This window comes from Lissotriton vulgaris, chromosome 2_2 (assembly GCF_964263255.1).
Source record: "Lissotriton vulgaris chromosome 2_2, aLisVul1.2, whole genome shotgun sequence".
In the NCBI taxonomy this organism is placed as follows: Eukaryota; Metazoa; Chordata; class Amphibia; order Caudata; family Salamandridae; genus Lissotriton; species Lissotriton vulgaris.
This window is the reverse complement of record NC_141688.1, coordinates 295,925,552-295,939,502: the sequence shown is the minus strand read 5'-3', so window position 1 is coordinate 295,939,502 and position 13,951 is coordinate 295,925,552. Positions and strand designations below refer to the sequence as shown.

The 13,951-nt window shown below is 44.5% G+C and overlaps 1 protein-coding gene across 4 annotated transcripts in view; it reads right to left on the bottom strand.

Annotated features, from left to right (window-relative positions):
- LOC147729330 (zinc finger protein 862-like) overlaps positions 1-13,951 on the bottom strand; it is a 376,617-nt gene that overhangs the window by 270,414 nt on the left and 92,252 nt on the right. For all 4 annotated transcript variants that reach the window (XR_015309189.1, XM_086959616.1, XM_086959615.1 and 1 more), the window contains exon 3: positions 2,201-2,304. Coding sequence is in view for 3 of the 4 variants with exons in the window: in XM_086959616.1 (XP_086815742.1) it covers positions 2,201-2,304 (104 nt within the window). In the remaining variant the exon portion in view is untranslated. The remainder of the gene's footprint in view (positions 1-2,200; positions 2,305-13,951) is intronic.

Sequence of the window (13,951 nt, the reverse complement as noted above, 5' to 3'; positions counted from 1 at the left end):
GGGCAAGAAAGAAACATGGTATCACTTCACATGCAGATGAAGCCCAGCTTTAATGTAATTAGATTGAAACCCCGCTCTTGCATGTGCACAAATGCATTTGTCAATAATCAAGAGAGAATGGATCACTTGTACCTTGTGTAACCAGGGTCAGGTATGGAGGATGTCTTAAAAACCCTCATTCACGTACATACGTGGTCGGGCGGTATATCTTGGTTATCCACCTAGTTTATAAACGTGACAGCATCATCATTTGTTTTTTTTGAGTATCCTATCCTCCACCCGGAGGTAGACCAACTGGTAGTATAGTAGTGATCAGTGATAAAAAGTGGTTAAGAGAGGTGAGTTAAAATTACCAACTTCTCCAACTGAACAAAGTTTTTTTCTACTTTGAAGAAGTGGCAAAATAAAACCAAGGTGATGCGTACGAAGAAAAAGTTACTGATCTAACGCACTTGTTTGTCCATGTCAGTGGCCGACATGTTTCAGCCCCATATTTGCCCAACCGGGTCGGGGGGCTTTCTTCAGGACTGTGTTTATGCGAGGTTGCTAAATTGGCAGCTTAGGACGGTAGGTCATTGACTTACCACTCTTCAATAGTTATCAGTTATTGCTACCTATAACTTAAATTCCCTATTTCGGGCATTGTCGGGGGACCGGTGGGCTTATTAACCTGCTGACGGCGTTATTTTTATGCAACTTGTGTTCGCTCTGGAAACGTGCCCAAGGGTGACTCGATAACTATTGAAGAGTGGTAAGTCAATGACCTACCTTCCTAGGCTGCTAGTTTAGCAACTTCATATAAGCACAGGTCCTGAAGAAAGCATCCCAATCCGGTTGGGCATATATGGGGCTGAAACATGACCACCACTCACATGGAAAAACAAGTGTGTTAGATAAGTAACTTTTTCTACATAGGAATCACCTTGATTTTATTTTGCCACTTCTCCAACTGAATAACGTTTTTCCTAGTTTGAAGAAGTTGGTAATTTTAACTCTCCTCACTTAACCACTTTTTATCACTGATCACTACTGTACTACCAGTTGGTCTACCTCCTGGTGGAGGACAGCATACTCAAAAAAAACAACGATGTTGCAGTCACGTTGATAAACTAGGGGGATAACCAAGATATACGGCCCGACCAACTATGTATGTGAATGAGGGTTTTTAAGACGGCCACCATACCTTTCCTTGGTTACACAGGTACAAGTGATCTCAGTTCTTTCTACCCTTTTGATTTAACACAAATGCATTTGAACATAAAGCTATATTAAACGCTCAATGTAGATCACAAAAATAATCAGCATGAAAAATTGTTAAAATGCACTCAATCTCACAAGCAAGAACCCTTGTCCCTGCCTCCCCTCCATATGCCAGGAAATGAGTTCTCCAACAGGTAAGAAGCGAGTCTGGTTGGTTTTTTGTCTATATTTCGAGATAGAATCGTCAATTATTGCTAACACAGGAGTTACACAATGTGTTGGATATAGTTATATTTGTATACCTTGTTTTAGAGTAGCTGAGGTAGTTTAAAATATGGAGCTGTCATTTTGAGTCTAGTGTCATTATTACGTAGAATGTGTCCTATTGTACTGCAAACTGTGTCCCTGGATGGGACAGAGAACTGACATACTCAGAGCTGTGAAAGTAAAGATCAACTATACTAACCCAACAATCCTCAGTACAAGCCACCATCGAGCACTGCCCAGGTCCTGCCAATCTGCAAGCAGATGCTTCTGATCGCACATTCTTGTCTAGGCTTGTAACAATGGGACAAGGATAGTGTCCTACACAAATGCTAGGCAGGGTACAATTACCTAATAAATATGTCTGACGAACCCAGTAATCTGACTATGATCACACAAACTCTGCAAGGAATTGGCAGCTTCTCACATACAGAAGGGCCCGGGGTTTATTGGTAAGCTCTCCACCCTTTCTGCCTATTCTCTAGAGTTCTTTTGCTTGGGGATTCACTAGGACTATTTTAATTATTTTAATTTTAATTACTTTTGTTATTCAAAATTTCAAGTCTCTATGCCTATTTCTCATGAATCTCACTTTCTTTAACCAAACAAACTAATGTCACTTCCAAGTGTGAGGGAAAGTGATGTTTCGGACCCAAACATTTTTGGGAGATAACCAACAAGCACTTAATTTTCCACACAGCGCACCCTGGCCTCGGTCGATTTGGTCTTCACTTACACCAGAAATCCACTTGTTGGAAGTTCTTGGTTGTGACTGCGTCCGGCTTTCCCTGCAAAGGTTTGGGCTCGAGCACCCTGGACCGTGGATCTGTCGCTTCAGAGCTAAGGGGAAGATGAGAGAGAAGAGCAGCGTCACCCTGGGGACTTAAAACAAAGGGACATACACATGGCATTGGTACGGGACGGTGAAGCCAACATCAAGGTGCCTGGGCAACCATTCAGAAAGGCAATGTTCTCCAAGTCAAACTGCTCCTGTGACAATGGCTGTCTCCACACCCTGGACCTTGCCAAGGAGGCAACTAGCGATAAAACATTACAGAAAAGGGGGCATTATTGTAAAACAAAACAGTGTCAAAAAATTACTTGTTTACGTGAAATAAATACATTCTTATATTCATAAAACATTTGACAGACTGAGTTTGCTAACAATGTAGATCTAATGTATTCAGCGAGATAAGGGATTTCATTTGTAAAACCTGAATATAACCTGGCTGTGACTCCACTGCAAACACAAGCATATGAGATGAAAAATGTGTTTGATTGACAAAAGGGGAAATCGCTCTGTTCCAATGCTGGAAACTAATTTAGACTCCCCTTGCCACCAATAAAATCCATGGGTAACCTGACATTCTTGGGCGGAGCCAAGTTATAAAAGTGGCCTTTGGATCACACCTTAGAGGTAGGAAACAAAAGCTGTGGTGAAGTCAAATGGAAAAGAGAGGGACTGCCTAAGCTGCATCATACTAGGTATAATGTCATACACTTAAGACCAAAATATGAGACCCAGAAAAGAATGGAAGGTGAGGTCTTAAAGTTCACCCAACTGTATGGCGACAGCTAGTGAAATTCTTTGATGGAGACGGGTAGCAGCAGGAAAGGGCAGCTGTAATATCAATGTTACAACGTACAGGATGCTCACAGAAATAAACAATTTCATTTTCTCTCCTTATGCCACTTCACTGTTGATTTTACCCAAAGAAGCCTCTTTCTTTCATATCATTCCCAGTTGACCCAGGTGTGCACCAACGGTACATGTTGCTGTTTTAACACAACTATAGAAACCCAGATGTGTGCATGTGATATGTAGGACATTTGCACAGCATGAAGCTAACTAAAGGCAGCAGTGTTGTACAGGGTTAAAAACAAGCATCGAGTAAGAACAATGAGTAGAGAGGTAGCAGAATTGAGTACTGTTACTGAATCATGATGCTTTTAAGATGTGCCTCTTCAATGAGTTCCTAAATAAGAGCAGCGTTGGGTGGTACCCATGGACACCGGAATGTTGCTCCAGATTCTGGGTGCATAGATGGAAAATGCCTGTTGCCTTGGATTTTTTTACTTATCTACTGTCATCAGAAACAAAAGAATACATTAGACAGTTCTTCCTATGCCTACTAAGGCAAAAGACAGAGCTCCACAAGACCCCAGTGCTTCACAACAATACATTCCACTCCACACACGTACTAGTGCTCCCAGATGCCATGGAAAGCTCTATACTGGACTCTGCTCCCTTACCTGGCACATCACATTACCATAGACATTTAGAAAGCTTTGGGGTGCTTTCTTACCAAAATAATCTTCATTAAGTAACTGCAACACAGCACATAAAACAGTCCACCGCACCCTCACAATAGTATCAGGGGCATACAGTTTAGCCACCTACCAATACAACCCGAAAAACAAGAAGTCGCTGGCTAAAGAATAACCATCATAATCTGCAGACGGGAGAAATCGCTATGTCGTATGGCTCACTCACCTAAACCCAAAGAATAGGGCCACTACTTAGCAATACAAAGAAGACAACGCAAAGTTATCAGTCTAACTATGGTAGGCTGCATGGACACACTAGAGGAAGGTGAGGCCGGATGGGCAAAATAATGCATAGGAGGCTTATCTGTTTTGTGTATGGTGGCTTTTATTGAGAAATTTAAAGTCGTATATGAATTAATCTATTAGAATATTAAAGCCAGACGTAATGAGAAGGTTTCGAGATAGCGATTTCTAAGTTATGGCTATAGCGATTTCTAAGTTCTGACTATGCTACTCGAGAAGTGTACCAGGAGTCGTTTCTGTTTTAAAGGTTGGAGGGTCTAGCAGCCATGCTGCAATGTTTAGAGATGGGCTACAACTTCCTGAAGGATGGAGTTTGTCTGCCAGGCAACTGAGAGTGAATGTGTGAAGAGTGCTTGTAGATACAAGCAATCTTGTATCACCACGGCTTCAATGGGAAACCAGCGGAGAAAGACCAGCATAGGTCTGAAGGGGGTGAGATTGATTTTGAGGCGACCAGTCAAGAGAGTTACAACAGTCTATTTGGGAGAGCAGCAACGTATGAGCGAGGGATGTAGTGGCGGATTACCTAGAGAAGACCCCGCTGATAGCAGAAATGTCTGACCATGGTGATTGGTTTGAGACTGCAAGTTGAACTTCTTTTCCTAGGATGACTCCTAGAAAAATGCTACTGTCAATGATGGTGGCCCTACTGTTGAAAATGTTGTGAATCCATCAAAGATTGCATTGGAAGTGTTAATGGAAAAGAAAAGATAGGGAGTAATTCAGTCTTGAAAAGATTTAGTTTTAGGTGATGAAGTCATCCTGGTTCGAAAAGTTTAGGGTGATGCAGAGGTGCGAGATGTTGTTTGGTGAGGAGACCTCTAGATATAGTTGTGCATCATCAGCTTATTGAGGATACAAAATCCCTGGTTTCTTAAGGAGGACTCCAAGTGGATTAATATACAGGTTGATTAGAGTTGGGGCAAGGATAGACCCTTGAGGGGTCCTCTTGTTTATTCCCCAGAGGTGTTGAGAAGTACATTTTTATCCTCTGCGATGTGCCGAAGAGGAAAGATTTGAATCACTTAAGGACCATGAAATCAATGCCCATTCGATTTTTAAGCAGGTCTTGGAGAGTGTGTCAAAGGCTGATGAGTCGAGAAGGATCAGGAGGCAGAATTTGCATTAGTCTAGGAATTGAAGTGCATCATCGATCACTAGTAGTACAGCTGTTTCTGTGCTGTAGCCCTGATTAAAACAGGACTGGTATCCATCTAGGAGGTGTTCATTTATGATGTGTTGGGTGACCTGCTCAGCTACACACCTTTCAATGATCTTTGTTAGGAATGCAGGTTGGAGATCAGGCAATAGTTGTTCAGGTATCTGCAGAGGGGATTTTAAGTAGAGGGAGGACGTCTCCAGTTTTGAGGCAGTCAGGTTATGTTCCTTGACTGAAGGAGAGATTCACCAATTGTGTTCAGTAGATGATCATATGAGGACAAAGGTCTTTAGCAATGTTACCCGAGGTTTAGTCAACAAACAGGCTTTCAGTTTTTTTAGGGTTTTCTTTTATTTTGAGGATTTCTGGTTTATGACCGGATATGTTTCCGGACTTGTGAGGAGTGGTTTAAAACTTCACGTTCAAAGTTGCCATGAGTGTGATGGAGAGGGATTTTCACCAGTTCACTAATGCAGACTTCACACTAGCTGTGCCCTCAGGATAAGGGACTTTATTCCGCCACTGCTGTAATGAGTTCAGTGCAGGGACAATTCCAGGATTTTTATGACTTCAGGTAGAATGGGAAAGCGCAAGTCCCTTATAATTTGCATACAGTATGACATCACAGAAAATGGCATCATGGGAAGTTCCATGAACTAACTATTAATTATCTGGAATTGTAGAAACTACTTTGGAAGAAGCAACTTTCAAATGTGGGAATCAGTTCAACAATAAAAACATAATTAACACTAAAAAGTACATAAAATGTAAAGTTCTATAAAGTGTAAGCACATTGTATTTGTCTCAACTTACACCTTTAATAAAATGTTTACCAACTGTTTCTAGATTAGTGCATTCTTATGTGTGCATGTGGGATCAATACACAGCACAAACCTAGCCTAAAGGTAGCATAGAGCTGCACTGGGTTAAGCCAAAACACAGTCAACATGAGATGGGGGGGATAGCTGGTTTTTGAACTATTATTGCATTATGATGTAGTAGTCTGCTAAGAGTTGATAATTCAGCTGTTTCCTAAATTGAAGTAGAGTTGGGACTTTCACGGTGGGGCGATGTGATCATCTTTCTTAAGGCCCTGAGGTGTGCTGCAGCATGTAGCAAGCCATTAAGTGGAGCTTGTGGGAATTGAAATTCCAAAATGGCTTCCCAGATACTCAGGGCAAGAGTGGCACAGAAAGATTTTCAGTAAGAAAAATAGGACATCAAACAAAACAAGGGTAATAGCTTGATTTCTTTTGAAGGCATCACTCAAGTTACTGTAAAATACCAGAAACAGAGTAGTCTATTGTAATTGCACGCTACTCCGGTACCCATAAAGGATTAGTGGAGAATAAGTATAGTGAAATATGAAAGTAATTTGAGTGGTGGATATGTTAGTCTGTTATTCCCATTTACATAGTGCTAGCTACCCCTGATGATGTGTTGAAGCATTTTTTTTTGGGTGAGTAGCAAGCTACTCTGGAACCCATATAGGTATATTGGTGAATTAGTATAGGGAAATATGCATTTAATATGAGTGGTGGACATGTTAGTCTGTTATTTGGATTGGAAAGGATAGTGGAGGGATGGAAGAGGGACGGATTGAAAAAATATATATATATTTTTGAGCTCCTAGCAGTAGCAGCCGGATTGGGATGAGTAAAAGGGACTTGGAGTAGGAAGAGTCAGAGGGAAGGGTTTAGAAAGGTTTGTTTGAGAGATCTGAATAGTAAAGAGGCATGCGATGGTGCAAGGAGGAGTAGAGACGGAAGAGTCTAGAAAGGGTTATTTTGGGGATTATGGTAGTTGTATGAGGTTTGAGCTGAATGAGAGAGTAGGTAGAGGATATAATGAGGCGGTATAGGGTGAGAAATCGGGTAGTGCATTGGGTATGCTGAATTAGAACAAAAGTAATAAATATATAAATGAAATGAAATGAAATGAAAATTGATTTGTAGAGCGCATGGCTGCCCTAGAGCGTCCCAGCGCTAAAAGAAACACAAAGCTACCAACAGCGTGCACCAAAAAGTCAGACGTCAAGAGGGAATAAGTGGGTTTTCAGGGCTTTCCGAAATTTCCCCAGACTAGGTTCCTTCTGAATCGCAACTGGGAGGGCATTCCACAGCTGACCGGCATTAACGGAAAACCGGCGGCCACCAGACCGTGCCCTCTTTGATCTCGGGATTGTCACCAGATTGCCATGGTCGGACCGAAGGGAGCGCAACGACTTGTAAGGGTGGATCAAGTCCCTCAGGATAGGGGGGCCGACGCCCTGAAGTGATCTGAACACAATGCAGAGGGACTTGAACTTCACTCTTGCTCGGATCGGCAGCCAGTGAAGGGCCTTAAGGGCAGGTTTGGCAGAAGATCTTTTTGCCGATCCGATGAGCAGCCTGGCAGCCGCATTCTGGACTCTTTGGAGCGTATTGAGGGTTGACTCTGGGGCCGCCAGGAATAGGGCGTTGATATAATCTAGCCTAGATAGAATAAGCCCCTGCACCAGACGTTTCCTGGAGTTGGGCGGGAGTAGCGGAAGAATTTTCTGCGCTGATCGAAGCAGGCCATAACAGGTCCCCGCAACCCTGTGCTCCCATTGACAGCTCCGGCTCGAACCAGACCCCCAGGCTTTTTATTGCATCCTTGGGGAGGGGAGGGGCACCCAGACAGGGGGGGCCACATGGTTTTTGGGAGAGAGGTAACCGAGTTGCCCAGGAGCATCAGCTCCGTCTTGGTGCCATTGAGTTTTAGTCGGGAGCCTGACATCCAGGACATAATGCCTGATAAACAGGAGGCAAACTTTTCACCATGACTTTCTGAGAGAGACAGCGAGACGACCAGTTGTGTGTCGTCTGCGTAGGTCACTATTTTCACCCCGAAGGGTGAAACCACCTCCTACAGTGGGGCCATGTAAACGTTAAAAAGCGTAGGGCTCAAAGATGAGCCCTGCGGGACTCCACACTGAAGGTGGATAGGCTCAGATTTAGTGTTGCCTTCGCAGACCTGATAGACCCGCCCGCTCAGATATGAGGTGAGCCACTTGAGAGCCACGTCCCTCACTCCAATCTCGGCCAGACATTGAATCAGGATACGATGGTCCACAGCATCGAATGCAGCGCTTAGATCTAGGAGGACCACAGCCGCGGATCCTCCTGAATCTAAGATGCATCTGGCCTCCTCCACCATGGCGATTAGGGCCGAGTCAGTTCCCTGCCCGGGACGAAAGCCCGTTTGAGACCATCGCAGCAGGTCATTGGACTCAAGGTAAAGTGATAGCTGCCGGTTGACGCATTTCTCAGCGATCTTGCTGAGGCCCGGCAGTAAAGAGATGGGACGAAAGTTTGACAGGTCCGCGGGATCGAGGCCTGGTTTTTTTAATAGCGCCTTTACCATCGCCTGCTTCCAGCTAGGTGGTATTACGCCCTGGTTGAAAGAGGCATTTAGCAGGGCCGTTGCGAGGGGGGCAATGGTGTCAGTAAACCGCTTGAGGACATGGATAGGCATGGGATCAAGGGGAGAGCCGCTCTTAAGGGCGGACAGCTTGGCACAGAAATCTCCCTCGAGATAGGTGTGAAGCTGTCCAACACTACCCTGTCTGGAGCGGTGTCTGGCTCAACTTTATCCAGTCTGGGGGCACTCTGGGGAAGACTGGCTAAAATGTTACGAATCTTGGTGTCAAAGTAATGGGCCAGTTGGTTACATTTGTCTTTGCTCCCATCTTGTGATACAGGCGGAGTGGGGACTTTAAGCAGCTCCTTGACAATCTTATACGTCTCCCTCAAGGAATTAGAAGAGGTTTTTATTCTTTCCTCGAGGAAGGCAGCTTTAGTCAGATTGCGAGCTGCCTTATGGGATCTCATAGCTTCGTGGTAATCTGATCTGGTGTTAGACGCCCAGTTCTTACGCCATTCTCGCTCGAGTTTTTTGCACTTTTTCCTCATCATCCTCAGTTCAGGAGTGTACCAGGAGGACTTAAGGCCACCGTTCTTTTTGTTCACCATTTTCCTGGGCAGAACGGCATCTAAGGCAGACCATATCCAGCTATGGAGGTTAATATCGGCCTCCAGAGGATCGACTTCAGGTATGGGGACCGTATGTTCAAGTGCTGTGGTTAGGTCCTTCATTGACAGTTGAGACCATAGCCTTTGAGGGGTACGTGAGGACGTTGCGGGGGGAGGTCTAGGTTCTATGGTGTGGTTAAGCTCGAAAGGGATCAGGAAATGGTCTATATATATATATATAGATACATTAGTACATAGTAGGTAGTATAGGTAGTTTAAAGATGCATTTAATAAACTCAGGCTTTCAAGTGCTGTTGTACTTTAAATCATTTTGTTGTTGTAATTTAATAGTGAAACAATTGTAGATAAATAGTTATGATTAAAGATGTACTTATTTATGCTGTCACTTATATACATGTTAAAAACAGAATAATAGAACTATCAGTAAAATTTACATTTATGAAGCAGAACTAACGAATATCTATTTTTAAAAACATAATATACACATTTATACAAAGCAATATACATATATAGGTACATATCTAAAGTCCAAATAAATGCTTATGTACAGAGAGATATGCTGTAAAATTCTGTTTGCGTATGGCGGTTATGTGGGGAAAAGTCAATTCTTGTCTGAAGATAAGGTGGTTATCCGTGGATCTTATGTTTGGGGGTGGGGGGGATAGAGTTCCATAGTTTGGCTGTTTGCACAGAGGATACGTCACCCATGTTTTTTTTCTTGTAGGTTGGGATTTTAAGGCGAGGTGCCACTCTAGAGCAGTGGTTCCGTTGTTGAATGTGTTTGGTGATTTTATTCCTGATAAAATACAATGAGTACAATAATAGGCGAAAAGGGTTCAAAGGTTTGTGCACGAGCCAGGGCTACAAGAACCTCTGTAGCCTAAAAGGTCTAATACTAATTATCAGTATAAAAAAGTTGCTCCAGAGGTCTGTAACAAGGTCTGAAATTAATTATAGTCATTCTATTAGTCACATTTTAAGGTCTCGCCTAGCGACGCATTGCATGCGCTGTCGCCTTGGCGAGACCTATTGTTGTCGGTTTGGTGGGCGAAGGGGGATAGGACATGTGCACGCGCATGTCTAACAGCTTAGCTAAGACACAGCAGATGTGCGCGTACAGCTTAAACAAGATGTGTATGCGTATGGCTCTGCTCGGTTGCTTCCTCTCTCCGCCCGCAGAACAAAAATTATGCACACGCTCTGCTAATGATTGCTGTCCCCCGCAGGTCCTAAAAGAAGCCTTCCTTGCATGTCCAGGCCCCCCCCTAGCACTGCTCAACAACTCTCTTGCTAATGGGGAAGTCCCATCGTCCTTCAAGCGTGCTGCTGTCTTGCCTATCTTAAAGAAACTTAATGCAGATCCTACCACACTTAGTAACTACAGGCCCATCTCCCTCCTCCCATACCTTGGAAAGATCTTAGAGACCTACGTTACCCGCTGTTTGAGCTCTTTTATAGAAAAATCCTCCTTTCTAGATCCTCAACAAGCGGGTTTTAGACCCCTCCACTCCACCGAGGCGGTTATAGTAGCAGTCATGGACACCCTCAGGAAAGGTGCGGACAAAAACATCCCTCAAGCCCTTGTCCTATTAGATCTCTCGGCGGCTTTCGACACGGTCGATCATACCATCTTGATCGACCGTGTCCATAACGCCGGCATTCAGGGACTGGCCCTTGACTGGCTCAGATCTTTCCTTCACCAGCGCTCACAATCTGTTCACCTCTCCTCTTTCTCTGCCTCTTACACTTTCCTTACCTGTGGTGTCCCTCAGGGTTCTGCACTATCCCCTTTACTTTTTAATTTGTATCTCCAACAACTTTTAGCTTCCCTCCGAAATTCCCCGGTCACAATTTATAATTACGCAGACGATCTTCAACTAATCTTCCCCATCGACTCACACCCTTCCTCCCGCATTGACTTTCAGTCCACCATGCTGACCATCGCTGAGTGGATGTTTCACAGCCATTTAAAGCTGAATCCTACCAAAACTGAGCTCATCCTGGTAGGAGGTCCTAACCACCCATGGAATGCCACTTTCTGGCCCACATCGTTGGGGACAGCACCCACTCCTGTGAGCACAGTCAAAAGTCTGGGAGTGACTATTTCCAAAGATCTCTCTATGAGACCGCACATCAACGCGGTCACCTCCGCCTGTTTTTTCCACCTGAGGCGGATCCGCAAGATCAGCAGGTTTCTTACCAAAGAGGCCTTGACCCAAGTGGTCATCGCGTTCATCACCTCCAGGCTCGACTATGCCAACATTCTCTATGCAGGCATCCCTGCATGTCACCTCCATCGACTCCAGCTGGTGCAAAATCAGGCTGCGCGCCTGATTTTCCGCCAGCCCAAACATCAACACGTTACCCCCCTCCTCCGCACTCTCCACTGGCTTCCAGTTTCTAAACGCTGCATTTTCAAACTTGCATGCACTACCTTCAAGGCACTCTTGGACTCAGCCCCCTTGTTCATTTCTTCAGCCTTGTCCCGCCACATTCCCTCTAGAGTTCTTCGTTCAGCATCACTAAACCTGCTCGAAGTCCCCCGTTTCAAAAGGAAAAAACATGGAGGCCTGAGTTTTTCTGTTTTGGCCCCCTCCACCTGGAACTCCCTACCTCCTTCCCTACGGCTTTGCCCAAAGTACGACTGCTTTCGCAGATCTTTAAAAACCTTGCTCTTTCAAGCTGCCTATGACTAAACCCTGGATTACCGTTTCACGTCAATGAGCGCCAAGAAACCGATGGTGATAGTGCGCGTTATAAATAATTTTTAAAGTAAAGTAAAAGTCTGCTCCCTCTCTCTGCAAGCAGGACAAAACATATGCACGCGCTCTGCTAAAGCATATGCACGTGCTCTGCCTACCTCTACTTCCTCACAAAGATCTCCTCGGCACTTTAAGTCTTATTTGATTACAAACCCCACCCTTCTTTCAGAGCACTAGACAGAGCTGCAATAGAGCCTAAGAACCAGGTCAGCAGAGCTTCTCTAGAGCCAGAGAACCAGGTCAGCAGAGCTGCTGTACAGCCAGAGAACCAGGTCAGCAGAGCTGCTTTAGAGCCAGAGAACCAGGTCAGCAGAGCTGCTGTAGAGCCAGAGAACCAGGTCAGCTGAGCTGCTGGAGAACCAGAGAACCAGGTCAGCTGAGCTGCTGTAGAGCCAGAGAACCAGGTCAGCAGAGCCGTTGTAGAGCCAGAGAACCAGGCCAGCAGAGCCATTGTAGAGCCAGAGAACCAGGCCAGCAGAGCCGTTGTAGAGCCAGAGAACCAGGTCAGCAAAGCTGCTTTAGAAACAGAGAAACAGGACATTGGGGCTTATTTACAAGCCCCTTGAGCCGCCGCTGCGTCACTTTTTCCCCACACAAAAAGTGTAGCACCGGCGGTGCAAGGGACTTGTAAATAAGCCCCATTGCGCCAATTTGAACGCAATAAATCAGTTACGTAACCTTCACACCAAGGAAAAGGAAATTTTTTGCCCTTTCCACAGTTACTGGTAACTCAAGTCTCCTACCTGAGGTCTACTACAGTTATTGTAATTTAAAACTTCAGGTATCAAAATGCAAAGTTGTGTGAGCTATTAGCCTCACACTGGCTGAACAACTGCCTCCTACCATAGGACTGTTACGAGGGTCTACAAATCTAAGATTGTATTTTGGGAAGTAGATGATGCACCTCATGCCTGCAACATAAAACAGCGAAATGTAAAAACAAGGGAAACCCTACTCACAGCGGAACCAGGGCAGTACGTTTATATAGAAAAACAATGGTTCCTATGGCATACGATTTTGTATAACTTAATATTTATAACAGGCTCAATGGCAATGAAAACATTGGAAGGAGGGTGGCAAAAGAAAGAGAGACACACACTTGTACCATGAAGGATATTTCCTTATATTTAAGAATTGATAATGAAAAATACATGTAAATAACTTGCGACATACAAATATTACACAAAGTGCAGTGTATCTCAAGTGAATATTAAGTGAACCAAGAAAGTGTATAACAAAGTGAACTATACAGGTTTCAGCTGTGAATATTTACAAAAAACAGGAAACTAGACTCTAAACCAATTATATCAACAAATGATTAGCCAGCTGCTATAAAATTATAGAAACTGTGTTGGTCTGATTTGTTTCCTAGGGCGTCGACGGCGTTTCGACCATTAGAATAAAGGTCTCATCAGGACTGGGCAGTGAGGGACATCTTGCACCAGGGTGTAAATAGCCCAAGCGTGTGAAAGTAAACTGAATTTACTTACAGTGAACCCGGCCGGGCACACTGTAGGCACAGTTGGTAGCGTGTCTTTATTTTGTTTAGTTTTAGATATTCGCGGTCAATGCCGTTCCACCGCCAAGTTTCACAGGTGTGCTTGGCGCTTTCAAATCGTGCTGCTCGATGGCTGGCTCCGATCAAACCTCTACTAAATCGTGCTGCTCGATGGCTGGCTCCGATCAAACCTCTACTAGAGGTTTGATCGGAGCCAGCCATCGAGCAGCACGATTTGAAAGCGCCAAGCACACCTGTGAAACTTGGCGGTGGAACGGCATTGACCGCGAATATCTAAAACTAAACAAAATAAAGACACGCTACCAACTGTGCCTACAGTGTGCCCAGCCGGGTTCACTGTAAGTAAATTCAGTTTACTTTCACACGCTTGGGCTATTTACACCCTGGTGCAAGATGTCCCTCACTGCCCAGTCCTGATGAGACCTTTATTCTAATGGTCGAAACGCCGTCGACGCCCTAG